Source organism: Dromiciops gliroides, chromosome 1 (assembly GCF_019393635.1).
Source record: "Dromiciops gliroides isolate mDroGli1 chromosome 1, mDroGli1.pri, whole genome shotgun sequence".
Lineage (NCBI taxonomy): Eukaryota > Metazoa > Chordata > Mammalia > Microbiotheria > Microbiotheriidae > Dromiciops > Dromiciops gliroides.
This window is the reverse complement of record NC_057861.1, coordinates 533,291,318-533,318,263: the sequence shown is the minus strand read 5'-3', so window position 1 is coordinate 533,318,263 and position 26,946 is coordinate 533,291,318. Positions and strand designations below refer to the sequence as shown.

General features: G+C 39.9%; 1 protein-coding gene across 1 annotated transcript in view; it reads left to right on the top strand.

Annotated features, from left to right (window-relative positions):
• Positions 1 to 26,680, top strand: part of LOC122735029 (kinesin-like protein KIF19) — a 109,150-nt gene extending 82,470 nt beyond the window's left edge. The window contains exons 15-20 of the mRNA XM_043976278.1: positions 3,563 to 3,699; positions 7,838 to 7,946; positions 11,024 to 11,446; positions 22,414 to 22,564; positions 25,029 to 25,136; positions 25,602 to 26,680. Of these exons, the coding sequence (XP_043832213.1) occupies positions 3,563 to 3,699; positions 7,838 to 7,946; positions 11,024 to 11,446; positions 22,414 to 22,564; positions 25,029 to 25,136; positions 25,602 to 25,702 (1,029 nt within the window). The 3' untranslated portion in view covers positions 25,703 to 26,680. The remainder of the gene's footprint in view (positions 1 to 3,562; positions 3,700 to 7,837; positions 7,947 to 11,023; positions 11,447 to 22,413; positions 22,565 to 25,028; positions 25,137 to 25,601) is intronic.
• Positions 26,681 to 26,946: the final 266 nt, after the last annotated feature.

The following is a 26,946-nucleotide window of genomic DNA, read 5'->3' as shown; positions in this document are numbered from 1 at the left end:
ATATCCAATCATTTTCTAGCTTAGAGAAAGATGTACAAATTGGCCAAGCCCTCCCCCGCCCCCCAACTCGAAGTTATGGTCTTCTTTTTTTTTATTCTGAATAGAATTTTGTTTTCCAAAATATATGTAAAAACAAAATTTTAACATCAATTTTTAAAAAAACTTTGTGTTCCAACTTCTCTTCCCCCCTCTATTCCTACCCCCCACTCACAAGAACTCAATCAATTCAAAATAAGTTATACATGAGTAGTCATAGAAAAATTCCCATATTAGCTAGTTGTGAGAGAAAACAGTCAAAAAACAAAAAAACAAAACTTCAGATTAAGGAATTGTCAAAGAGGAAATGAAAAAAAAATTTTAAATGTGTTTCCATCTGTTTTCAGATACTATCAGTTCTTTCTTTGTAAATGAGCTGCAATCTTCATAAGTCTTTCAGGGTTATATTGGATCATTGCCTTGCTGAAAATAAGCACATGCTTCCCAGCAGATCATCCCCCACTATTGCTGTTATTTTGTATACAGTACATTTCACTCTGCTTCAGTTCATGTAGGTCTTTCCAGATTTTCCTGATAGGAACCTTTATAGTATCTTAAGCTTGACAGAGAATTTTCTTCATAAAAGCCCAGCATAGTAGATACCATACATTTTGCCATTATAATCAATCATCATAGAAGTTATGGTCTTCTACAAGAAGGTTTGAGTAATATTTATAGGAATCTTGAAAAATAGAAAGATCATAATATGTAAAAATATGATTTGGGGCCAATATGCCAGAAGAATAGTCATTATTCAGCTCCTTCCTTGAGTACTTCTTTCCTGTTTTCATGGAGTAAGCAAAGGGTCAGTAGGATGGAGAAAGAGAAGATTGCCCTTAGATATGTCAATGACCCATTCACTTCAGAAGGTGGAGAAGGCAATGATTTTAATGGAACTGGAAGTATCTTTGTTATTTCTACCCTTTGGGAATATGGAAACTTTTTATTTCACTTATGGAAAAATGAATATTTTCCTAAGAAAGGTCTTTTGTTTTCCACCTATTACCTATGCTTTTAAGGAAATATCTAGAAAAGGGGCTTTAGGCTAGAGAAATATTTATATTTTAATGTTTCTAGTTGAATTAAAGAAGAAGCTTTGAATATGCTTCCAAACTGAATGTCTTTTTTTTTTTTTTTTTGGTGAGGCAATTGGGGTTAAGTGACTTGTCCAGGGTCACACAGCTAATAAGTGTTAAGTGTCTGAGGTCACATTTGAACTCAGGTCCTGCTGAACACAGGGCCTGTGCTCTATCCACTGCACCACCTGGATGCCCCTCAAACTGAATGTCTTTTAATGATAGCTTAGAATCCCCAATGACAGTAGCTGTCACTTTCTGTAACTGGTGTCTTCTAAAACAGAAACCAGATAGATTTTTTTTTTGGGTGAGGCAATTGGGGTTAAGTGACTTGCCCAGGGTCACACAGCTAGTAAGTGTCAAGTGGCTGAGGCTGGATTTGAACTCAGGTCCTCCTGAATCCAGGGCCAGTGCTTTATCCACTGCACCACCTAGCTGCCCCGAAACCAGATAGATTTTAAGTTGAATATTATACTTTTTTGGGATCACTCTTAGCACAAATGGAGCCTAGATTTATTATAATCACTCATTCTGTTTTTTTAACTCGTAGTATAGTGGAGAGATCCCTGAATTTGGAGTTAGAGAAGGGGGAAGGGGAATGAAGGGAATGAGCATTTATATAGTACCTACTATGTGCTAGGCACCATGCTAAGCACTTTACAAATATTATCTCATTTGATCCTCACAAAAACCAGGGGAGGTAGGTGCTGTTATTATTCTCATTTTACAGTTTAGGAAACTGAGGCAAATGGCAGTTAAGTGACTTGCCCAGGGCCACATAGCTAGTAAGTGTCTGAGGCAAAATTTGAATTTAGGACTTCCTGACTCCGTGTCCAGCACCCTATCCACTGCACCTTAGCGCAATCACTTCAGGAAGTAGGGTAGGCAGTGATCTTAACCAGATTGGAGGCATTCTTTATTATTTCCACACTTAATTTATTTTCCTAAGAAAGACCTTCTGTTCTTTCCTATCATCCACCCTTCTAACTGGGTCTGAACCCATTTCTACCTGCGTAACCAGAGCAAATTCACTTCTGCTCACATGGTCTTATTTTCTTCATCTGGAAAATGAGGGGATTGAACCAGTTTCCCTCTCAGGGCCCTTCCAGCTCAAAAATCTGTTGCACTATGAGATTTCCATGATATTAAATGACATTTGATGCTCTTTCCATATCTTAATCTTATAATCCTGTAATGCTGTTAGAGGCAAGTTGAAAATTTCTATCTCAATTAAAAGCACATCAATCACTTTGATGGATAGTGACTGCTCCTAAGTGATGAGTTTGTCTTAATGAAGACTTAAGGTTCAGCTAGGTGGTGCAGTGGACAGAGTGATGGACATGGAGTCAGGAAGACTCCTTTTCCTGAGTTCAAATCTGGACTCAGACACATACTAGCTGTGTGACCCTGGACAAGTCATTTCACCCTGTTTGCCTCAGTTTCCTCATCTGTAAAATAAGCTGGAGAAAGAAATGGCAAAACACTTCAGTAACTTTGCCAAGGAAACCCCACACGGGGTCAAAAAGACTCTGACAGAACTGAAAAATGACTAAACAACAACGGGAAGGTTCAGCATCACAAGACTAACTACCAGGAAATTCAGAATATAACAAATCAACAAGGTCACACAACGAGACAGTGAAGCAAGTTAGCTTTATTGAGGGCATATGCTTACAATATGAATAGCAGTCAGGGAGGAAGATGGAAACAGGCTAATTTCAGGTGGAATTGTATACCCTGCTGGGTTTCTAAAGGGAATAAATGGGTCATCCAAACCAGTAAAGTGTGGTGGGTTTTTATAGGGTTCTTATCTGAGTCAAGCAGGACCAGGCATTTTGAGACGGGAGCAAGGAGTCTTGACTAGGGCATTGTGGGAGGAGGAAAGGCTTTTGGGGAATTGTCAGCTAGTTGATATTCAAATTCCTCATTTGTGTCTTTTGGGCCATTACTGCTGGACTTACTCTTACAGAATGACTCAAGGGTTTCAAGCTTTCTCAGAGATTTAAATTTAGTGAGTCAGGAAGGCTATTTGGGTTACTATAGGGTTGTGTACTGAAAAGGCTGCTGATGCTAAGGACATGCTTTAGGAGAAGCTCCACACCTGGACAAGGCTCAGAAAGCCTCCTTCAACAAAGGGCATTTCATAAACAAGCTCCTTCTTAGGTGACAGGCAGAATGGAGAAGCTGGGGAAATGGAGAATCTGTGTAAGTCCCTGCTGATTTAACCCCTTCTGCTGAGCCTCTCTTCTTTCCCTCAGTGGCTACACAAAGCTCAGCTGAAAACAAGTTGTAAACCTTAATGAGGGAGTTGTTCAGTGGCTTGATTTCCAAAGGTGCTTCATTAGGATAGTAGGACTTCCTCAAAAGGTCCCCAGGGAGTTATTTGAACTAAATAGTCCATGCTGTGTCCGCACCTGATCTTACCCAGCTCTCTTTCTTTGTGGTCCCAGGATGGTTCTGTTCTGAATATAGCTCAACAGATGGAACTACATAAGGAGGATACCAGCAGAGACCAGCTTGACAATAGGAAAGACCTTCCTTGGGGAGCAAAATTTGAACTTCCACCTATCGTCATAGAGCCAGACAGGTAAATGGAGAGATTTCCATCATTTCCTTTTTCTAGGATTATAGCCCAGGAGGAGAGTCCAAGAGTAATTCCTTTCTTGGGTTATACTTTTAATATTAAGGGATTTCTCTTAAACCCAGAATATTTTTCCTTTAAATGTTAATTGTGCTCACAGATGCCAATTTTAAGTTATTTCTGGATCCTTTGTCTAGAGCAGTGGTTCTTTTTTTTTTTTAATAATAAACTTTTTCTTTTGTTGTTGTTGTTGTTTTGTTTTGTTTTTGTGAGGCAATTGGGGTTAAATGACTTGCCCAGGGTCACACAGCTAGTAAGTGTTAAGTGTCTGAGGCTGGATTTGAACTCAGGTCCTCCTGAATCCAGGGCTGGTGCTCTATCTACTGCGCCACCTAGCTGCCCCAATAATAAACATTTTTATTTAAAGTTTTGAGTTCCAAATTCTATCCCTCTTTCCCTCCCTCCCCTTCCCTTTCCCTGAGGTGGTAAGCAATCAGATATAGGTAATACATGTGCAATTATGTAAAACATTACCATATTGGTCCTTTTGTACAAGAAGACTTGAATAAAAGAAAAAAAATGAAAGAAAGTGAAAAAAAGCATGCTTCAGTCTGCGTTCAGTTCTTTCTTTGGAGGTGAATTGTATGCTTCATCATTAGTCCTTTGGGATTGTTTTGGATCATTGCTGAGAATAGTCAGGTCATTCACAGTTCTTCATTGAACAACATCGCTGTCACTGTGTACAATGTTCTTCTGATTCTGCTCACTTCACTATACATCATTTCATATAAGTCTTTCCAGGCCTTTCTGAAATCATCCTGTTGTCATTTCTTATAACACAATAATATTCCATCACCATCATATACCACAGCTTGTTTAGACATTCCTTAGTTGATGGGCATCCTTTTGATTTCTAATTCTTAGCCACCACAAAAAGAGCTGCTATAAATATTTTTGTACAAATATGTCTTTTTCTCTTTTTTGGGATGTCTTTGGGATATAAACCTAGCAGCAGTATTGTAGAGCAGGAATTCTTAAACTGGAATCTATGAATTTGCTTTAAAATTTTTTTGATAATTAAAAAATATAATTGGCTTCCTTTTTAATTCTATGTATTTTATGCTTTTAAAAATATTATTCTGAGAAAGGATCCATAGGCTTCAGTAGACTGACAAAAGAGTGAATGACATAAAAAAGATTAAGAATTACTGGGTTAGAGGGTCAACAAAGCACCTAGTTTAGTTTCACCTTTTTCATTGGGTAGCTGCAAAGTATCTTGACCAGTGGCTGAATCGTAGGCTCACCAGTAGACTAGACTGTCAGTAAACTAATAGCCAAAACACTGATTATCTTGTTTAAAGTAGTAAGAGATGTGACTCCCAGTTATAGCTCGAACCATAACTGGGAATTATGACAGCCTGGGCAAACCCTGGAAAGGGTTAGGAGCAGGAAGCAGAACTTCTGAGACAAATTGAGGCCAGTGAGCACTATTTTGTTGCTGATTCTGGAAATACTTTATGGTGTTGGTTCACAGGCTAGGCAGAGCAAAAGCAGTCCATGACCTGGCTAGATCTAAGTCTTTCTGGATAGATCCCATTAACATTCTTTGTTTTATGTGCTTAAATTTTTAAAAACATTTTTATTTAAAGTTCTGAGTTCTAAATTCTATCCCTCCTTCCTTCACTTCCCTGCTCCTTGAAGCTGTAAGCAATCAGATATAGGTTATGCATATCCAATTATGTAAAACATTTCCATAAATGTGATTTTTTATAAGAAGACTTGAATAAAAGAAAAAAATGAAAGAAAGCAAAAAATAACATGTTCCAGTCTTCATTCAATCAATAGCAGTTCTTTCTCTGGAGGCAGATAGCTAAGTCATTCACATTTCTTCATCAAACAATATTGTTTTTACTGTATACAACTTTCTCCTGGTTCTGTTCACTTCACTATATATCAGTTCACGCAAGTCCAGGTTTTTTCTGAAATCATTCTGCTTGTCATTTCTTATAGCACAGTAATATTCCATTACAATCATATACCACAGCTTGTTTAGCCATTCCCCAATTGATGGTCATTTCTTTGATTTCCAATTCTTAGCCACTTCAAAAAGAGCTGCTATAATTTTTTTGGGGGGGGTGAGGCAATGAGGGTTAAATGATTTGCCCAGGGTCACACAGCTAGTAAGTGTCAAGTGTCTGAGGTCATATTTGAACTCAGGTCCTCCTGAATCCAGGGGTGGTGCTTTATCCACTGTGCCACCTAGTTGCCCCCTGCTATAAATATTTTTGTACAAATGGGTGCTTTTCCCTTTTTTTCGGTGTCTTTGGGATATAGACCTAGTAGTGTTATTGCTAGATCAAAGGGTATGCACAGTTTTATAGCCCTTTGGGCATAGTTCCAAATTGCTCTCCAGAAAGGTTGGATCAGTTCACAACTCTACCAACAGTGTATTAATGTCCCAGTTTCCTCATATCCCTTCCAATTTTTATCATTTTCCATTTTTTTGGTCATATTAGCCACTCTGATAGATGTGAAGTGTTACTTCAGAGTAGTTTTAATTTGCATTTCTCTTTTCAACCACTAACATTCTTTTTCTTTTTTGGTGGGGCAATGAGGGTTAAGTGACTTGCCCAGGGTCACACAGGACAAGTCACTTAACCCTGTTTTCTTGGGTTTTCTCATTTGTAAAATGAGCTGGAGGAGGAAATAGCAAAGCACTCCAATATCTTTTCTAAGAAAACCCCGAACGGGGTTATGAAGAGTTGGACGTGACTGAACAACAATAACAAGAGTGGGAACAGATGATGTAGAGGAAAATGTTGGCACAAGACCACAGCAGAAACAAGAATAATGACCCATTGTATTTATGGATAGCTTTTTCACAGTTTTCAAAGTGCTTTTTTGGTATGCATTATCTCATTGCATACTACTCATGAGTTGGTGCTATAAGACTAATGTGAACAATTTTATTGTTGACTGTCAGGTGTGGTCTTCAGTTATTATCTTGAAACTCTTTCTATAGTCCATGTTGGTAATCCCAGATGGATGGGTCTGCCTAGACTATTGTAAGTTTCCTAACTGATTCCACTGTTCTACATCTCTCTCCTTTCCAGTCCATCCTTTACACTGATGCTAAGTGATTTTCCTAAAACACAAGTCTGGACAAGTCAATCCCCTTTCCCAATAAACTCCCTGTTACCTTTAAGATCAAATACATAGTCCTCTGTTTCACATTTAAAGCCCTTTACAGCCTGGCTTCAACCTTCTTTTTACTCTTGTTTTACAATGTTCCCTTCCCCAATTCTACATTTCTTTCTTTCTTTCCTTTTTTTTTTTTTTTTTTGGTGAGGCAATTGGGGTCAAGTGACTTGCCCAGGGTCACACAGCTAGTAAGTGTCAAGTGTCTGAGGCCGGATTTGAACTCAGATTCTCCTGACTCCAGGGCCAGTGCTCTATCCACTGCGCCACCTAGCTGCCCCACCCCATTCTACATTTCAGCCAAACTGCCCTTTTGGATACCCATTCTCATAGATGACTCTCTATTGCTTATCTCCATTACTTTGTACTGACTGTCTCCCCACCCCATCCCCTATCCCACCTTCTAGGAATGCACTTCTCCTTCACCTTTATCTCTTAGAATGCCTACTTTTCTTCAAAACTTAGCTCAAGCTAAGCTTTTTACACAAAGCCTTTCCAGATCCAATCTCTGTCACTTGATAATTTCTTTCCCCATTACTTTGTTTATATTTTGTGTATATGTTACATATACTTTTTCTTTTTTTGGTGGGGCAATGGGGGTTAAGTGATTTGTCCAAGGTCACACAGCTAGTAAGTGTCAAGTGTCTGAGGCCGGATTTGAACTCAGGTCCTCCTGAATACAGGGCCGGTGCTTTATCCACTGCTCCACCAGCTGCCCCCTTACATATAAAAATATGCACATGTTGTCTCCCTTGATAGAATGTAAGTTCTGTGAAGACAGGGACTATTTCCTTTCTATCTTTGTATATCCTGGGCCTACCATAGTGCCTAGTACAGTGTAAGTGCTTAATAATTGCTTGTTGATTGATATCTATTTCTCCCTTCCCTTTTCCTTTTATAGCGCGTGTAGTTTGACTTCTGCTTAATCATGTTTTTGTGTTTCCAGTGAAGGTTACAAGTCATCAAAAGTCACTCCATCTAAAAAACCAGGAAAAAGAGATTCTCTTCTCACTCCCACTTCCTTCCGCCTTCTGATAACTCCTCCAGTTCATGAGGTTGGTATACCCCTCACAGCCTCTTCATGAGCCTTTGCACAGGTCACACTCTGCTCTTGGAAGTATAGGCAGGGTCACATTTAGAACCAGTGGAATAAAGAGTAAGGAAGTGGTTCTTTGAAAGGAGACTCTCACTAGCCCTTTTGATAAATAGCCACCAGAAATGCATGGATGGGGTAGACTGGTGCTATTCTACTCCCAGGGAAAGATGAAGTAATATTTTAATATTTAATAATTCACTTAATCATGAAGTAATATTTTCCCATGAAATAAAATAGCATCAAACCACCAGAGTATTCTGGCCAAGTAGAATAGTACATAGACAAAGACAGGGTTGAGAGCTGTTATGACTTCAGTGGCTCTAGGAGGATGCTGATCTTTCAAATTATTTTTTCCAAGAACAAAGGCTTTTTTAAAAAAATAAGATCATAGATTCAAAATTGGGAAGGACTTTGAAAGTTGGCCCAACACTTTCATTTTACAGGTGAAGAAACTGAATCCAAGAGAGGTTAATTGACTTGCTAATGATCATGGAGGGGCAGTAGATAGAGCACCAGGCTTAAAGTCTGGAAGATATGAGTTCAAACCTAGCCTCAGACTCTTACTGAGTGTGTGACCCTGGGCAAGTCACTTAACCATTATTTGATTCAGTTCTTTATCTGTAAAATGGGGACTGGAGAAGGAAATGGCAAACCATTCCAATATCTTTGCCAAGAAAACCCCATAGACAAAAGTCTATCAGGTCATATAGAATCAGATACAATTGAACAACAGAAATGATCAATGATCAGGTAGTAAATGGCAGAGCTGGGATTGTACAAATGGAATTTGTATTCAGGTACTTTAGTTGATATCTAGAGAGGGAGGTGACTTGACCAAGGTTAAAAAAATTAGTTAAGTGTAGAGGCAGGATTCAAACTCAGGTCCTTTGACTCTAAATCTACCATTTTCTCCACTATACCATACTGCTAGGAGCTGGGGAAATCTCTGGGAGAAGATATATGATTTAAATTCACAGTGAAGGGCAAATGACTGATACTAGCTCTTTTTTTTTTTTTTGATGGGGGTCACAAAGCTTGCCCAAGGTCACACAGCTAGTAAGTATCAAGTGTCTGAGGCCAGATTTGAACTCAGGTCCTCCTGAATCCAGGGCCAGTGCTCTATCCACCACACCACCTAGCTGCCCCCAATACTAGCTCTTTCTTAGAGGGATGAGCCTTAATAGGAGTTAGGATCATGAGAAGGGGATATGAATTATCTGCCCCAATAGAAGGTAATGTCTTTGAGGGCTTGGATAGTTTGGCTTTTGTCTTGCATACCGAGTGCCTGTCATATTGGCTGGCACATAGCAGTATGTAATAAATTCATGTTTATTTATTGACTGACAGGCTAACAAAACTGAAGGCAAATGACCAACTTCACATTTGCTGATAGTGATAGAACTTGAAAGCCAGCCAAGAGTCCATGTGATTTTTACAGTCTAGTAATTTTTACATTTTAGTAAACATTGGAGTCACAGGGTAGACCGAGGACCAGGTAAAGTATTGGTTTGGAGGGAGAGGAGCAACTATTTGTGTGTAAAAGAGTCAGCATTATCTAAAATGGGTAGTAGATCTTACAGTTATCATGGTGGCTAGGCTGTGAAAAAAAATCAATGCATGTTCCTACAATTCCTTGAGGCATCTGGGTTGTACAGTGGATAGAGCTCTGGGCCTAGAGTCACAAAAACCTGAGTTCAAATATTACCTCACTTACTAGCTCTATGTGACCGCACTCAGGTCACTTAGCCTTTGTCTGTCTCTGTTTCCTCAACTGTAGAATGGGGATCATAAAAGCACCTATCTTCTAGTGCTCTTGTAAGGATCAAATGAGATTTTATATATAATTTATTTATTTATTTAATTTTTTTAGTGAGGCAATTGGGGTTAAGTGACTTGCCCAGGGTCACACAGCTAGTAAGTGTTAAGTGTCTAAGGCCAGATTTGAACTCAGGTACTCCTGACTCCAGGGCCAGTGCTCTATCCACTGCACCACCTAGCCGCCCCTGAGATAATATTTTTAAAGTGCTTGGCATAGTACCTGGCAAATAGTGTCACTTAACAAATGATTATTTCCTTTTTCCCTTTCCCTTGGGAACTTAAATTTAATTTGGGTGAAGGGATGCTGTGACTCTTATTCAATTACTAAGGCGGTGCACTAGATAAAGCCCTGGCCCTGGAATCAGGAGGACCTGAGTTCAAATCTGGCCTCAGACACATACCCTGGACAAGTCACTTAACCCTGTTGGCCTCAGCTTCCTCATCTGTAAAATGAGCTAAAGGAAATGGAAAACTATTCCAGTTTCTTTATCAAGAAAACCCCAAATAAGGTCATGAAGAGTTGGACACGACTCAACAACAACAAAAATGTTACTTAGATAAGCTTAGTGAATAGAGAGCTAGCATTTAAGCAAGATGGAACTAGGTTCAAGTTCCACCACTGACATATATTGGCTATGTGACTTTGGTTAAGTCACTTAACCTCAGTGTTCTAGGCAGTTTTCTAAGACTAATAGAAAAGATACCAACCTACAATGGTAGGAGAAATTTCCTCTTCTGTTTTATTTTGGTACCGATGAAATCTAGTATTCTAGTCCTTATCCCTATATAGCTACTTTTACAACAGGCATTCTTAACTGGGTTCAGAAACCTTAAGAGATATATGGATAGTTTTCAGAGGGTCCATGAACTTATGTTTGGAAAAAATACATGGCTATTTTCATTAACTTTTGGTTTTCTTTGTAATCCTATTTATTTTATTTTATGCATTTAAAAACATTCTTCTGAGAAGGGGTCTATAGTTTCCACCAGACTGCCCATGGGGTCCATGACAGAAAAGGTTAAGAATCCCTGTTTCAGAATTACAGACTTGTAACAGGTAAGAGCTAGGAAGAACCTTAGAGATCATTTAATCCAACTCCATTATTTTACAGTGAGGAAAGTGGGGCCTGACCAGAGGTGGGACATGACTTGTCCAAAGTTACTTATTAATCAAAGCAATGCAAGGCTGTTTGGTAATTCTGTCTATTTCCCCCCCAGAAACCCAATTCTCTCAGCATGAAAAAGATGGTCTCCAAGTTGTGTTCTCCCACGAGTCTGGATTTAAACATGAAAAAACTGGGTGAGGATGGACCTGCTACCTCACTGAGTGCGCAGGCCTTGAAAGAGATAGCAGTGAGTACAAAGAGCATCTCTCTCATCGCAGCCAGCAGGCGCTCCAAGACCCACGACCAGGAAGGCGGAAGCAGCCTCTCCACGATGCACTCCCTCGATGAGGGAGCATCAGAACCAAAATACTGGAAGCCCAACCTTACTCCTGACCTGACAGAGTCTCAGAGGAAAGCCCAGGCTGACAGGAAGCAATTACAGGCTAGTCCTAGGAGGGGAAGACAGAGAAACAGCTCGTTGGAGCGGAGAACCAGGAAGAAAAGATCCCCCTCCTGTATTCGGAATGCTCAAATGGTAAGTAGGCATTGAATGGCTGGATTTTTAGTACCTGAGCCAACCTTAGTTATGGGTCCTTATTTGACAGAGGAGGAAACTGAGGTCTGGAGAGTGAGGAGAGCCTAGGCTCTTTAATTATCAAGCCAGTGATCTTTCTGGGCTCACCCTACAGATTCCCATTCCTACAGCACTTTAAGGTTTATAAAGTACCTTCCTGGGGGCAGCTAGGTAGCACAGTGGATAAAGCACCGGCCCTGGATTCAGGAGTACCTGAGTTCAAATCTGGCCTCGGACACTTGACACTTACTAGCTGTGTGACCCTGGGCAAGTCACTTAACCCCCACTGCCCCGCAAAAAAAAAAAAAAGTACCTTCCTCACCATAAAGCTAGAGGTAGCCATAGGAACAGTGAAAAGAGTATAGACCTTGGGATCCAAGGACCTGAGTTCAAACTCTGCCTCTTTATTTACTACGCATTAGTGTGGCCTAGTCACTTAACCTCTCTGGGCCTCAGTTTCCACATCTATGAAGGATAAACAACAACAAAATTGCCAAATTGCACTAAGACTTTTGGGACATTCTGTACTTAATAGCTGTATGTTGTTCAGTTGTTCAGTCATGTTGACTCCAGATGGAGTTTTACTGGCAAAGATACTGGAGTGGTTTGCCATTTCCCTCTCCAGTGGATTAAAGCAAACAGTGGCTAAGTGATTTGCCCAGGGTTAAACAGCTAGTGAGTGTCTGAGGCTGAATTTGAACTCAGGTCTTCTAGATGCCAGGCCCAGCGCTCTATCCACTGAGCCATCTAGCTGCCTTTAACAGCTGCATAGTTGTTGTTTCAGTTCTGTCTGACCCTTCGTCACCCCATTTGGGGTTTTCTTGGCAAAGATACTAGAATGGTTTGCCATATCCCTCTCCAGTTTATTTTACAGATGAGGAAACTGAGGCAAACAGGGTTAAGAGACTTGCCCTGGGTCACACATCCAGTAAGTATCTGAGGCTAGATTTGAACTCAGGAAGAGGAGTCTTCCCGACTCTAGGTGCAGTGTTCTATCCAGTGTGCCACCTAGGTTGACCATGGATCCGTGATTTATGATGTCAGTTTTATACTGAACATTCACCTGTTGCTTGTTTTTCAAGCTTCACATTTTTTTTTTATTTTACAAAAAGCAAACCTTTGTAATGAAAGGATTTCCTATTAATGCAGGTTTTATAAACAGGACATGATCCAATTGTATGTATCCTGTTGTAAACTCATGACTTGGGAGCAGGAAGGCTGAAAAGAGGGGTGGTACTTAGTACATCTCTTTGAAATTTGAATGTTTCTGTTTAAAGGGACATTTCCAAAGCAATGTAATCATTACTCATCACTAACTAATTTTTTTTTTTTTTGGTGAGGCAATTGGGGTTAAGTGACTTGCCCAGAGTCACACAGCTAGTTAAGTGTCAAGTGTCTGAGGCTGGATTTGAACTCAGGTCCTCCTGAATCCAGGGCCAGTGCTCTATCCACTGTGCCACCTAGCTGCCCCCTCATCACTAACTTTTAACCCTATGCATCTCAATTTTACATTCCTTGAACTGCCAAAATTATAGTACTAATGAGGCACAAAGCAGTCCTTCAAAATGTTTTTTGGGAAATAATACCATCGACTGGGGTAGCTGTGTGGTACAGTGGTTAGAGCACCAGGCCTGGAGTCAGGAAGACTCAGCTTCCAGAGTTCAAATCTGACCTCAAACACTTCCTAGCTGTGTGACCCCGAGCAAGTCACTTAACCCTGTTTGCCTCAATTTCCTCATCTGTAAAATGAGCTGGAGTAGGAAATGGCAAACTACTCCAGTAGCTTTGCCAAGAAAATCCCAGATGGGGTCATGGAGAGTCAGACATGACTGAAAAATTACTGAACATGGACTTATTATTTGGAATAAAAAGTTAAGCACTTAAAATTGTTTTTACATGCAACTGGGAAAAATATTAAATTTTAAAAAAAGAAAAATTATTGATATCACAATCTCCCTAAGTGTTTTCATTTGATCCTCTTCATTAAAAAGATAGAACTGATTCATGCTGACTAAAATTTAGTGAAACTTGGTATGAGATGATTTGAAATCATTTTATTTTCTTAAAGAACACAGGGTTTTGGAGCCAGTAACCTTGATTCAAATCTGGATCTGCTGCTGAGTAGCTGTGTAAATGCATGGAATAACCTCTTAATCTAAGTGTCCATTTTCTCATCTGTAGGTAGATAGGATTTTTGTGTGGGCTTGTGTGAATATAGAGACACGGCTTGCGGTTGGCATGGGTAGATAGGATCTGTGGTTCAGTCTGATTCTCTGAATCTCCAAGAGGATATTACATGTAAAATAAGGGGGTTGGAATACATGATCTCTAAAGTTCCTTTCAGCTTTAAATCTATAAACCTTGTGCCAGCATTCTCATCCCTAGTTAGAGATAAGAGAACTGACTTGCCTATGGCCACACCTCAGTGAAGTATTAAAAATGAGAACTGAACACGGGTTTCCAGACTCTAAGGCCAGCATTTTTACACTATACCAAGCTGCCCAGAGATCTGTCACTGATCTGCAGCTTGGATACTAGACAGGAAGGTCTCTTTATCCCAAAATATAAAATGTCAAAAAAAAATCATAGACTATTAGACATATAGGCTGTTGGAGCTGGTAAGGATCTTACAAAGGGCCTCGTTTGACTCCTTCACTTTACAGATAGGGACGCTGAGCCATTGCCTTTTTAAAATTTAATTTTTTTTCCATTTTGAACTTAAATACAAAAAGACCAAAAAAGAGAACATTTCCATGTGCATAGCACAACATAAAAAGAGGATTTAATATGAAACCAGGATTTTCCATTTCACACTTACTTTTTTTTTTTTTTTGGAAAAACTATGGAATAGGGGCAGCTAGGTGGTGCAGTGGATAAAGCACCAGCCCTGGATTCAGGAGGACCTGAGTTCAAATGTGACCTCAGACACTTGACACTTACTAGCTGTGTGACCCTGGGCAAGTCACTTAACCCTGATTGTCCTGCAAACAAAAAGAAAGAAAGAAAAGAAAAGAAAAAAGAAAAGAAAAGAAAAGAAAAACTATGGAATAACCAATGCATTTAAAAAATGTTAAGTATAATTAAGAATATATCATATCACATTTGAATATAATTACAACAAAAGGGATAAATTCACTTAATGACAGTATTTATCTAGGCAGGTGCCTCATCGGCAAAACATCTACTTTTGTAAAATAGCACCCTCCAACTTCAATTTTACCAAATGTTTACTTTAAGTTAAAAAGACAAACAAGACATTCTTTTATGAATTGCAGTGGTTGACATCCATTGTTATTGAAGGAAGAAAGAAAAAAAATATTTATTAAATGCCTACCATTTGCCAAGCACTTTACAAATATTAACTCATTTAATCCTCATAACAACCCTGGGAGGTAGGTTCTATCATTATCCCCATTTTACAGTTAAGAAAACTGAGGCTGACAGAGATGACATGACTTGCCCATTGTCACAGCTTGTAAGTGTCTGAGTCTGGATTTGAACTCAGTTCTTGCCCACTTCAGGACCTGTGTTCTAGCTCTCGTGCAACAGTTTTAACCCCATTGGAAGAACCATGGGGGAAAACTGTGTTAGAAAACTTGAATTAAGGAAAGAAGCAAGTCCTAACCATGTATATCATAATCAACTTGGTTATGTTGTAATAATTCTAGACGTTCCAGAAAACTCCTTAAATGGAATTCATTTGAACAGCAAGAGTCAGAAAAAGACTTCAAAATGCTAACATTTCCATGCTAATAAAATGTAACCTCTTTTGAGGGAGGGATGATTTCATTTTTGTTTTTGTATCCCCAGCACCCAGACCAGTATTGGGCACATAGTAAGAATTTAATGCATTTTTATTGATTGACTAGGGAGACCAGACCAACCAGGGAGAGAACAGAAATACATAGCATTATAGAAGTTTAAAACTGAACATTGTGAGAGTTCTTTTTTACCCTCCCCCCCCCCGAAAAACAAGTTGGTGCCCAGAGATTAACTGAGAAGAGAAGCTGAGGAAATTGAATAGATGGACCAGAGAGATGATTTAATAAGATTGCAGAAATTGACATGGTATCTTCAGGGCAGCTTAGTGATTTTTGTACCTGAAAGGTACAAAATATTTTTGTAGTTGTCCTAACTGGTATCCTGAGGTGGTGTTTTTTTTTTTTAATTTTCACTTTTTTATTTTACCAAATTTAACTCACAACCACTTGTTCAGTTGTTTCAGTTGTGTCTAACTCTTTATAACCACATTTGGGGTTTTCTTGGCAAAGCTACTGGAATGGTTTGCCATTTCCTTCTCCAGCTCATTTTACAGATGAGGAAACTGAGGCAAATTGGGTTATGTGACTTGCCCAGGATCACACAGCTAGTGTCTGAGGTAGAATATGAGCTCAGTTCTTCCTGACTCCAGGCCCAGTGCTCGATCCACTGTATCACCTAGCTGCCCCCAAATAGAAAAAGATAGATTCTTCTCCCCCTAATACAGTAGACAGAATCCAAAGTCTCCTTTGCTGGCCCTCTCATTCTTTCAGGCCCGCCAAATGGGCCTTTGCTAAGGTTCTGTTCTCTTTTGTCTGCCACTCCCATGGTTTCAACCATGTTTCAATGTGGGTAACTCCCAGACCTATGCTTCCAGGACCGATCTCTCATCCAGTTTTCAAATAATTATTTTCAATTATACTTTGGCTATCTTTGAATGGAGGTTCTGCCTTCTTAAAATAAACATTTCCTAAATCAAACTCATCATCAATGTTCCTCCCCTTAACCGGACTCCTCTATTTCTGTCAGAGGTGCTCTTGTTCCCCCAAATCATCAAAACACAAAGACTTGGATATTTTCTTTTTTTTTTCCTTTTTTCATAAAAGTATTTTATTATTTTCCAGTTGCACAAAGAGATAGTTTTCAACATTTGTTTTTATAAGATTTCTAGTTTCAAAATTTTCTCCCTCCCTACTATCCCTCCCCCCTCACCAAGACAGCAAGCAATCCAATATAGGTGATTTATGTACAATCACATTAAACATATTTCTGCATTAGTCATGCAGTGAAAGAAGAATCAGAGCAAAAAGGAAAAACCTCAAAAAAGAAAAACAAAAAATGGAAATAGTATGGTTTAATCTGTATCTAGATTCCATAGTTCGTTTTGTCTGGATTTGGAGAGCATTTTCCATCATGAGTCTATTGGAACTATCTTAGACCATTGTATTGCTGAGAACAGTCAGGACTTGAATATTTTCAACTCAGATCTCACTCTCTCTCTACTCTAAGTCCTGTAGGTTGTCCTTTCCCAACCATTTTCATAGTCACTTATCCTAATTAGTTCATGTGTAACAAGTCTGTCCCCCAACATGTAGCATGAGGATGTCATGTGTGGGAGGCCAGAGGCGTTAGTGGGAGGCTAGAATAGATACATCTCCTCCTCCTTCCCTTCTCTAATAGGATCTTTTTTTTTTTTTTTGGCTGGGTGTTGTTTTTAAGTAACAGGATCTTTTTTTTTTTTTTTTGGTGGGAAGAACTTTTTTTTTCTTTTTTCTTTTTTTTTCCTTTTGCAGGCAATGAGGATTAAGTGACTTGCCCAGGGTCACACAGCTAGTAAGTGTTAAGTGTCTGAGGCCGGATTTGAACTCAGGTCCTTCTGAACCCAGGGCCAATGCTTTATCCTCTGTTCCACCTAGCTGCCCCCTCCTCCTTCCCTTCTCCAAAGGAGACTTTTATTCCTGCCAGGAAGGGAAGTAGGAGGTTGGGTGCCAGAAGTCAACAACTCAATTCTCCTCAGAGAGAAGGATTATCAGGCTAAAATTTTATCTATCTGTTCTCTTAAATATTGTTAGGCTAAATATGGAAATATGTTTTACATGATTGTACATATATATTCTATATGAAATTGCTTACCCCATTAGGGAGGGGGTAAGTGAGGGAGAGAGGGAGAAAATTTGACAATCAAAATTAAAAAAAATAAATGTTGGGGCAGCTAGATGGCGCAGTGGTTAAAGCACCGGCCCTGGATTCAGGAGTACCTGAGTTCAAATCCGGCCTCAGACACTTGACATTTACTAGCTGTGTGACCGTGGGCAAGTCACTTAACCCCCATTGCCTAAAACAAAAAACCAAAAAACCAAAATAAATGTTAAAATTTGTCTTTATATGTAATTAGAAAAAATAAAATACTTTATTTTTTAAAATTTTTATTTTTTTAGTAAGGCAATTGGGGTTAAGTGACTTGCCCAGGGTCACACAGCTAGTTTGTGTTAAGTGTCTGAGGCCGTATTTGAACTCAGGTACTCCTGACTCCAGGGCCGGTGCTCTATCCACTGAGCCACCTAGCTGCCCAAAATAAAATACTATTAAAATATATATATATATGTGTGTGTGTGTGTGTGTGTGTGTGTGTGTGTGTGTATAGATAGATAGATAGTTAGTCTAGGGGAAGTATATTTTAGGTTCAAGTTAAACTGATTGCTATTCTATAATGGAGAAAGGAAGACCACAAGCTTTATATTCAAGGCTTGATGCTCTTCTTATCAAATACCAGTTCCACAATTAACACACATAGCATTTATCCATGTCAATAGCACAACAAATCAGAGAAAGCATACATAGGAGAACATAAACAGACAATACATAGTAAAAGAGCTCTGCCTCCCCAATTGACAAATGATCAAAGGATGCGAACAGGCAGTTTTCAGATGAAGAAATCAAAGCTATCTATTGCCATATGAAAAAATATTCTCAATCACTATTGATTAGAGAAATGCAAATTAAAGCAACTCTGAGGCACCACCTCATACCCATTAGATTGGCTAATACGACAAAAAAGAAAATGATAAATGTTGGAGAAGATGTGGGAACATTGGAAGACTAATGCATTGTTGTTGGAGTTGTGAACTGATCCAACCATTCTGAAGAACAATTTGGAACTATGCCCAAAAGGCTATAAAACTGTGCAACTACACTGACAGCATTACTGCTACTAGGTCTGTATCCCAAAGAGATCATAAAAAAGGGGAAAGGACCCTCATGTACAAAAATATTTATAACTGCTCTTTTTGTGGAGGCAAAGAATTGGAAATTGAAGGGATGCACATCAACCACAGAATGGCTAAATACGTTGTGGTAATGAATGTAATGGAATACTATTGTGCTATAACAAATGATGAGCAGGTGTATTTCAGAAAAACCTGGAAAGACTTACATGAACTGATGCTGAGTGAAGTGAGCAGAACCAGAAGAACATTATACACAGTGACAGCAACAATGTGCAATGATCAGCTGTGATAGCTTAGCTCTTCTCAGCAATACAATGATCCAAGACAATTCCAAAAGACTTATTATGGAAAATGCTCTCCACATCCAGAGAAAGAACTATGGCGGCTGAATACAGATAGGGGCATACTATTTTGACTTTTTTTTTGTTTTTTATTCTTTCTTTCTTGTGGTTTTCCCTTTTGTTCTGATTTTTCTTTTGCAACATGACTGATGTGTAAATATGTTTAACATGATTGTATAACCCATATCAGATTGCTTGCTTTCTTGGGGAGCGGGGAGGGAAGGGAGGGAGAGAGAAAAATTTGGAATCCAAAATCTTATAAAAATGAATGTTAGAAACATTTTACATGTAATTGGGGAAAAAATAAAATACTATTAAGTGGGGGGGGGCAGGGCTAAGCTCTTCTATTGTGAGTGAACAAAAAAAGAGAATCCTAAATCTCACCCAAGAGGAAGTTCCCCACAGTCTCTAGTGAGCAAGCTGGGAATGGGAACATGATCAAAGTTCTACTTGTTGGCCTCTTCCCAGACTATTTTCTTCCTCTTTGTTGATCTAAAGGGAAGTAGTCACTGTCCATCTTCTCTCTGGAAGCCAGAAGCCAGAGGAACCCAAATAAGATCACCAAAAGACTAAAAGGATCTCCTTTCTCCCTGGTCTTGCTAATTCTGCCCTTTGTTCCTCATGAAGCTACTGGGCACGGATCTCCACCAATGAGGAGAGAGTCCCGTATCATTGACCCTTTCGGCCAGTAGTAAAAGTAGTCTGATATGGTGGATCGTGTTGGACTTGAGTCAGAGAGACCTGGGCTCAAATCCCACCTCTGTCATTTACTAGTTTTTCATCCATGAGTAAGTTACTTAGCCTCTTTGAACCTAAGGCAATTCTTCAAGATCAAAAATTATTGGCAGGTTGGAAGGCTGTGATCTGCATTTGTAGAGAGAGTTCCTACACCAACAAAATAAAAAAGTCCTTGACACATAAGTATACATGAAGAAAACAAATACACAGTAATTAAATATTGATAGCTTGGGAAGGAGGATGATAGCACTTAGGAGGCTCAGGAAAGACTTTGTATAAAAATTGGTCCTTGAGCTGCATATTTAAGGAAAAGAAGGTTCGATGAGGTGGAGGTAGGATAGAGTGTGTTCTAGGCATGGGTGATAGACCAGTGCAAAGACTTAGACAGAGATAGGACATGTGACTTTTCTGAGGAACAGGGAGAAGGCCAGTTTGGCTAGTTTGGTCACATAACATGGTAGAGGAGTAATGACCATTGAGTCTGGAAAAATATATTGGGGTCAGGTTGTGAGGGGTTTTAAAAGCTCCACAGAAGAGCTTTTAAGTTTTTTGTTTTTGTCTTTGTTTTATATCCTAGAGGCAATAGGGAGCCACTAGAGTTGGTTGAATAGGGGAGTGATAGGGTCAGATCAGTATATAAGGAAAATCACTTCCAGATCTAAATCTTGCCCAGGGTCACACAGCTAGTAAGTGTCAAGTGTCTGAGGCTGGATTTGAACTCAGGTTCTCCTGAATCCAAGGCCAGTGTTTTATCCACTGTACCACCTAGCTGCCCCCCTAAATCTATAATTCAATGATCCTGTGAAATACTACCTCCTTTGTAAAGCCCCATAATCACCTTAGTTGGAAATGATCTGTCCCTTTTAGGAATTCTCATAGTAGGAATAGTAGGTACTATTACCTTGACGTACAATACTTAGTTATTATTTGGACAGCTCATATGGTATCTTTATCATTTTTTTTGGTGATTTGTTTACCTATCTTCTTTCCCTATTAGGTTGTAAGGCTCTCAAAATCATGAGCCAGGTCTTCTTCATCTTGGTATCTCTTTTAGGGACAACAACAATGCCTTATACATGTAGGAGCTGAATAAATATTTGTTGCATTAACAGATGGCCCACATTCTGGAAAGCTCCATTTCTAGTCTTATCCATCACTAAGCCAAATTGCTGAGTGTGGACAGCTGAGTATAAATAATAGCAGATTTAAAAATACTCACTGTACAAATTGATTAGTGGCTTGGTTGTTTTCCAGATTTCAAGAGTCATTTTGTAGGACTGATGCCAAAGATCGGGACCATAGTTAGCTTAGAGGACCAAATATAAGATACTCTGTTTGGCTTTCAAAGTCTTTCACAACCAGGTCCCTTCTTACCCTTTCCAGTCTTCTTATATCTTACCTCCCTTAACATATTCTGAAATCTAGTGACACTGGCCTCTTTGCTGTTCCTCAAACAAGACCTTCCATCTCCTGACTCTGGGCATTTTCACTGCCTATATCACATGCCTGGAATATTCTTCTTCCCCATCTCTTCTTCCTGGCTTTCTTCAAGTCTTGGCTAGAATCTCACCCTCTTTAAGAAGCCGTTTCCAAACCCCTTAATGTTCATGCCTTCCCTCTGTGATCTCTAATTTATCTTGTATATATCTTGTTTGCACATCCTTTTTGCATATTGCCTCCCTCATTCAGTTGTGAGCTCCCTGAAGGTGGAGGCCATGTGTTTGCCTTTCTTTGTGTCCCCTGAGCTTAGCACAATGCCTGGTAAATGGTAGGTGCTTAAATGTTGTTGTTGTTTGTCCTCTGTTCTAAAGGAGGACCATGACATAGAGGTGACATCATGATTTTCAGTGAAATGGATTTAAGTGAGGGAGGACTGTGCGAGGTCACCAACTCTCCTCCAGAGCCATCTGGGTCCAGTGGCAACATACATACATACATACATACATACATACATACATATATACATACATATGTGTGTGTGTGTATCTTGCCACTGGACCTTGCCATCCTGATAATTATATATATATATATGTATGTATGTATGTGTGTGTGTGTATATATATATATATATATATATATATATATATATAGAGAGAGAGAGAGAGAGAGAGAGAGAGAGAGAGAGAGAGAGAGAGAGAGATGACTGGAGATGCCCTTGGATGTTTTAGGGCAATTGGGGTTAAGTGACTTGCCCAGGGTCATACAGCTAGTAAGTGTCTGAGGTAAGATTTGAACTCAGATCCTCCCAACTTCAGGACCAGTGCTCTATCCACTGCACTACATAGCTTCTAAGTGCTTAACAATTGCTTGTTGGCATGACTTATTCACTTGAAAATTCTTCCTTTGTGAGGACTAAGTAAAAGGATAAATGAGACAGAAACCTCTGGAAAGTAGAAAAATGTGTTTCAATATGGTTTGAGTTTGGGAGTACTTAATTATTGAAGAACTTCACCAAAGGATTATAGAGCAGATCTGGAAGGGACCTTAGAGATTACTTAGGTCAACCCCTCCCAGCACCCACCATTAACTTTTTTTTTGGTGAGGCAATTGGGGTTAAGTGACTTGCCTGGGGTCACGCTGCTAGTAAGTGTTAAATGTCTGAGGTCGCATTTGAACTCAGGTCCTCCTGGCTCCAGGTCCAGTGCTCTATCCACTGCGCCACCTAGCTGCCCCCACCATTAACTTTTTTTAGGAGAAAGCTGAGACCAGCAGAGGGGAATCATTTGTCCAAAGTTTAAAAGGCAAAGAGCCTTAAATCTAGTTCTTATGACTCCAGATCTGGTTCTCTTCTTACCCTACTATGCTGTATCTTCATGAGCTATTCAGATCCTTCATTGCATTTTCTTTCTTTCTTTTCATTTAGGGAACTGAGAAGCTCCCAATTCCCATGATAGACTACTCTTCTGAAAATCAGTCACCCCAAACTCACCTGATGCAGCATTCTAAGACCACCAAGACCCTGTTCCCTGCAGTTCCTGTGGCCAAGACCAAATTCCCCACCAATCACCTTACAGGTATAAATTAGAAAGGTAGCTCTTAATTCTGTGATGAACACTGGCTACAAATTGAAGCCTTCTTCATAATACTTAAGGATTATAAAGGTTCCTGCAGGGTTATTATTATTCATGGAATACTTTTAACTGGGACTTTGGGTGTCGCTGGACTCTGAGAGAATTACTAACCTAAAATAGAAAGCACACAAACTCTTTTTTTTCAGAACAAGCCTGAGGGTGCATACTTCTGTCTTTAATAAGTTTACATTTTCTTGCAGGGATGAGATAAGAGATGCTGACTGAAAGAGAGTAATAGGCGTCTCTTTTCTCAGAACAAGATTTGTACCACTTGATGCTGAAAACAACCCTTTCCTAGGAACCATGGTGTCACAAACTAATGATGTTTCTTGAGGATTGACATCCTCGAGGGGGTTGGTCATGGGACCTAAAACCTTTCACATTGGGATTACTAGCTATAAAGTCTTGTAGTAACAACGTGATTGCCGTTTCATAACTTGAGCACACGGAATTGCTCTTAATTCGTTCCCCTGTGTATATCACTTTGGGGAGTCATCGGTTACCACACCTCCCTCCATTCTCTCCCATTTATGTAGACAGTAAGGCCACTCCAGAAACCAGGACAACAATGGGACGTAGTTACCACCACCTTTATTCTCTTCATCATCTTTGCTAAATTATGGGACAGCTCTCCACAGTGCTAACTCTCCAGCTGCTGTTAGAGAAAAGCTTCTCCTGCTGAATTAATTGGCTTCTGTAAAAGTGACAGACACTTCCTCTCAGTCTGAGTGGGGGCTAGGGGAAGGAAGCTCTTTTTCCTAATATGAGTCACGGAGAAGCAAAAAATAACCTAGAATCAAAAGATTTTTGAGCAGGAAGGGACCCCAGAGACCAACCAGTCTGATATCCTTTTATAGTTGAGAAAACTGGGAACAGAAAAGTGATGTAACTTATAGAAGGTGACATAGGGATTTAGCAGCAGAATGGAAAATAATTCCCAGTACTGGACTCTGAGGTTTGAGTCTTGCTCTGATGTGGGATCCAGGGCAAATCACTTAATCTGTTCTATCCCTTATCTATAAAATATGTATAGGATTAGTTGCACTACCCACCTCACAAGGTTGTTATAAGAGGTGTTGAAAACTAAAACACCATATGAGTGCAAGCCATTATTAACACTACACCATATTTGCTTTCACTTAATTTACTTTTTTCTCCTGTAAGAAAAAACACATAAAGCCTAAACTTACCTTATTTTAAAATTCAACTTTATTCAATGAGTATTTTATGTGAATAACACATGTTAAGATTTCTTCAACTTAATATTAAGAGTGAAAGAAGGGGGCGGCTAGGTGGCGCAGTGGATAAAGCACCGGCCCTGGATTCAGGAGTTCCTGAGTTCAAATCCAGCCTCAGACACTTGACACTTACTAGCTGTGTGACCTTGGGCAAGTCACTTAACCCCCACTGCCCCGCAAAAAAAAAAAAAAGAGTGAAAGAAGAGGGGGCAGCTAGGTGGCACAATGGATAAGGCACTAGCATTGGATTCAGGAGGACCTGAGTTCAAACCCAGACTCAGACACTTACTAGCTGTGTGACCCTGGGCAAGTCACTTAAACCCCATTGCCCTGCAAAAAAAAAAAAAAAAAAAAAAAGAGTGAAAGAAGAAAGAGAAGCGAAGCAAGAGAAATTCATATTGGGAGTAGGCAGCTTGGAGTAGTGGATAGAATACTGGACTTGGAGTCGGAAAGATCTGGATTCAAATCCTGCCTCAAAATCTTATAAGCTGTGTGATCCTAGACAAGTCACTTACTCTCTCTGTGTCAGTTTTTCTCATCCGTTAAATAGTGAGACTGGACTCAATGGTCTCTAATGTCCTTTCCAGCTCCAAATCTAAGATCATGTGATATTGGAAGCCAGGAAGCTGGGTCAATGCCTGCTGCTGAGGGAGGCTGAGACTGGTGAATTTCTTGAGCCACAGAGGGCTAAAGCTGATAAAGGTGTCTGATCCTAGTCCTGCACCAGTATGATAAACCCCCAGGTACAGAGGGCTGCTTAGGCTGCCTAACGTGGGGTGAACTAGCTCAGGTTGGAAACAGAGCAGGTCAGAGTTCTTGAGCTGAGACATAGTGGAATGGGATCAGTGAGTGGCCCTGGGTAAGATAGGAAAAATATTCTCAAGGAAACAAAAGGAAGTTTCAAAGAACACCAAGGGGGGAAGTGAGAAGAGAGAGGTTAAGAGAAAGAAACACAAACTAAAAAGGGAAGAAAGAAAAATAAAGACCCAGGGGTTGGGACAGGGTTTAGATGAGTAGAGAACCGCATAAAAGGGAAGATACAAAAGAGGAGTAGGGTTTGATTTATCCTTTGATTTTGATTTATCCTTTCTTGAATACCATCTCCCATATTCACTCATTTTCCAAATGTAAAAAATAAAAATCTCTTATGTTTACTTTTTAATGTTCAGATGAAAACACACTGCAGGTACCTGAAATCAGCTTCACTTTTCCCAGTGCCATCTGGCAGTGCAATCCAGGACAGAATCGAGGGCCACTCCTCCCCAGAGAGGTCAGAGGTCAGTGCTTTTTCACTTCTTTCTCTCCTAGTATAGTTTCAGGCTGGTCTAGTCCAATGGGAGAAGGGTGGGGGAATGGGTGGATGACTTTTCAAATGTTTCATATCCCACAAAGGGTTTTCCTGCAAGAAACACCTTGCGTTTGTAGGGATAATGACTTTTTCTGGCATATAATGTAAGAGAAGAAAAGACAACAGGGTTTGGAGATGGGAGTTTGGCTTATCTGAGTACTGTTACTGGGCACGGCTTGTTGACTGCCTTAGTGTTCGATCTTGGGCCTCTGGAGCCAGCACACAATTTGACAAGCATTTAATAAAATCTTACTATGTGCCAGACCCCACCCTTGGTACAGATAGTGAATTATTTCGGAAATCCAGCTGTGGTATTCTACCAATTTCAGAGAGAGTTGTGAAGAGAGAATGAGGTAGAATTTGAGAAAGAACAAAACTTCTTCCCCCAAACTAGGGTCTGCAGATAGTGGCATCAGTCATCATAACTCCTTGCATCCTGGAATCGCCCGAAAGCAACTGGGAGGCAGTGCGAAGAAACAGGGGAGACCAAAATAAATTGCCTGTGCTAAAGAAGGACAGCAGTTACAAGAAGAAACTGGGTATAAACAAAGCTTCTCTTTTCTTGCAGAAATGGATTTGGGGAAAGGAGGGAGGAGGCAGCAAAAAATTGAAAGGCCCATCAAGTTTTCATTTCTGCCCCTCCTCTCCACAATCAGAAAAATAAAAAACCAAAGCCCACTTTTCTTTGCCTTTTAAAGACCAAATTGGTGATTATCCATTGACAGGTTTTTCAAAGAAAGATGTAATCCTTGATGCCTTACTAGAGTTTTTCCCATGCTTCCAAGCAGCAATATTCAGAATTGCCCCTATGGTCTGGTCAATTGACCGCATATTCTGGGGCACCCCATCCTGCCAGGGTGACAGCAAGTGGGAAGAAGAGGCCAAGACACTTCCAGTTTCTAGGTATCTGAGTGGGAATATGTTGATTACTTAGTCATAATAATTCTCTTCTTCCTCCCTGTCCCACATATTCCCCTCCTTCCATACTTTTATTTAATGTAGTGGGTAGAGTTGGACTCAGAATCAAGAAGACCTGGATTTGAATCCTGCCTCCAAAATTTACTAGCTATGTGACCCTGGGCAAGTCACGTAACCTCTTCTGTGTCTGTTTCCTTATCTGTAAAATGAAGGAGTTGGGCATGCAGACCTCTAAGGTCCTTTCTACCTCTTAAGCTATGACCCTCTTCTCTTACAGTATCTGCTTCCCTTCCCCTTTTTCCCTCCACACAAAGACTCTCCAAGATTTGGGGAGAGGGAATCAAGGGGAGCCCTCACAGAGTGATTTTCTCCAATCCCTGAATGACAATACCCTACTTCCATGTATGACCGTGACTCCCCAAAGATCTTTCCTTCTAGGAAGGAGAAGGAGGCAATGAAGTTCCCCACTTTAGGGATATGGAAGCCTTCTCTCCTCTCTGTGTAGGGAATTACCTTTTCTCATAGGAAACATGAATAAAAATGACTTGGGCAGAGACCTGGTACCTTTTTTTTTTTCTTTTTTGCAGGGCAATAAGTGACTTGCCCAGGGCCACACAGCTAGTAAGTGTCAAGTATTTGAGGCCGGATTTGAACTCAGGTCCTCCTGAATCCAGGGCCAGTGCTTTATCCACTGCACCACCTAGCTGCCCCCTTTTTTGTTTTTTGTTTTTGTATTTTGAGACCTGGTACTTTTAAGTGTAAAGGTATATCAGAGCTCAGGATGAAGCTTTAGAGAACAATTTACACTATGTCAAGTCTGG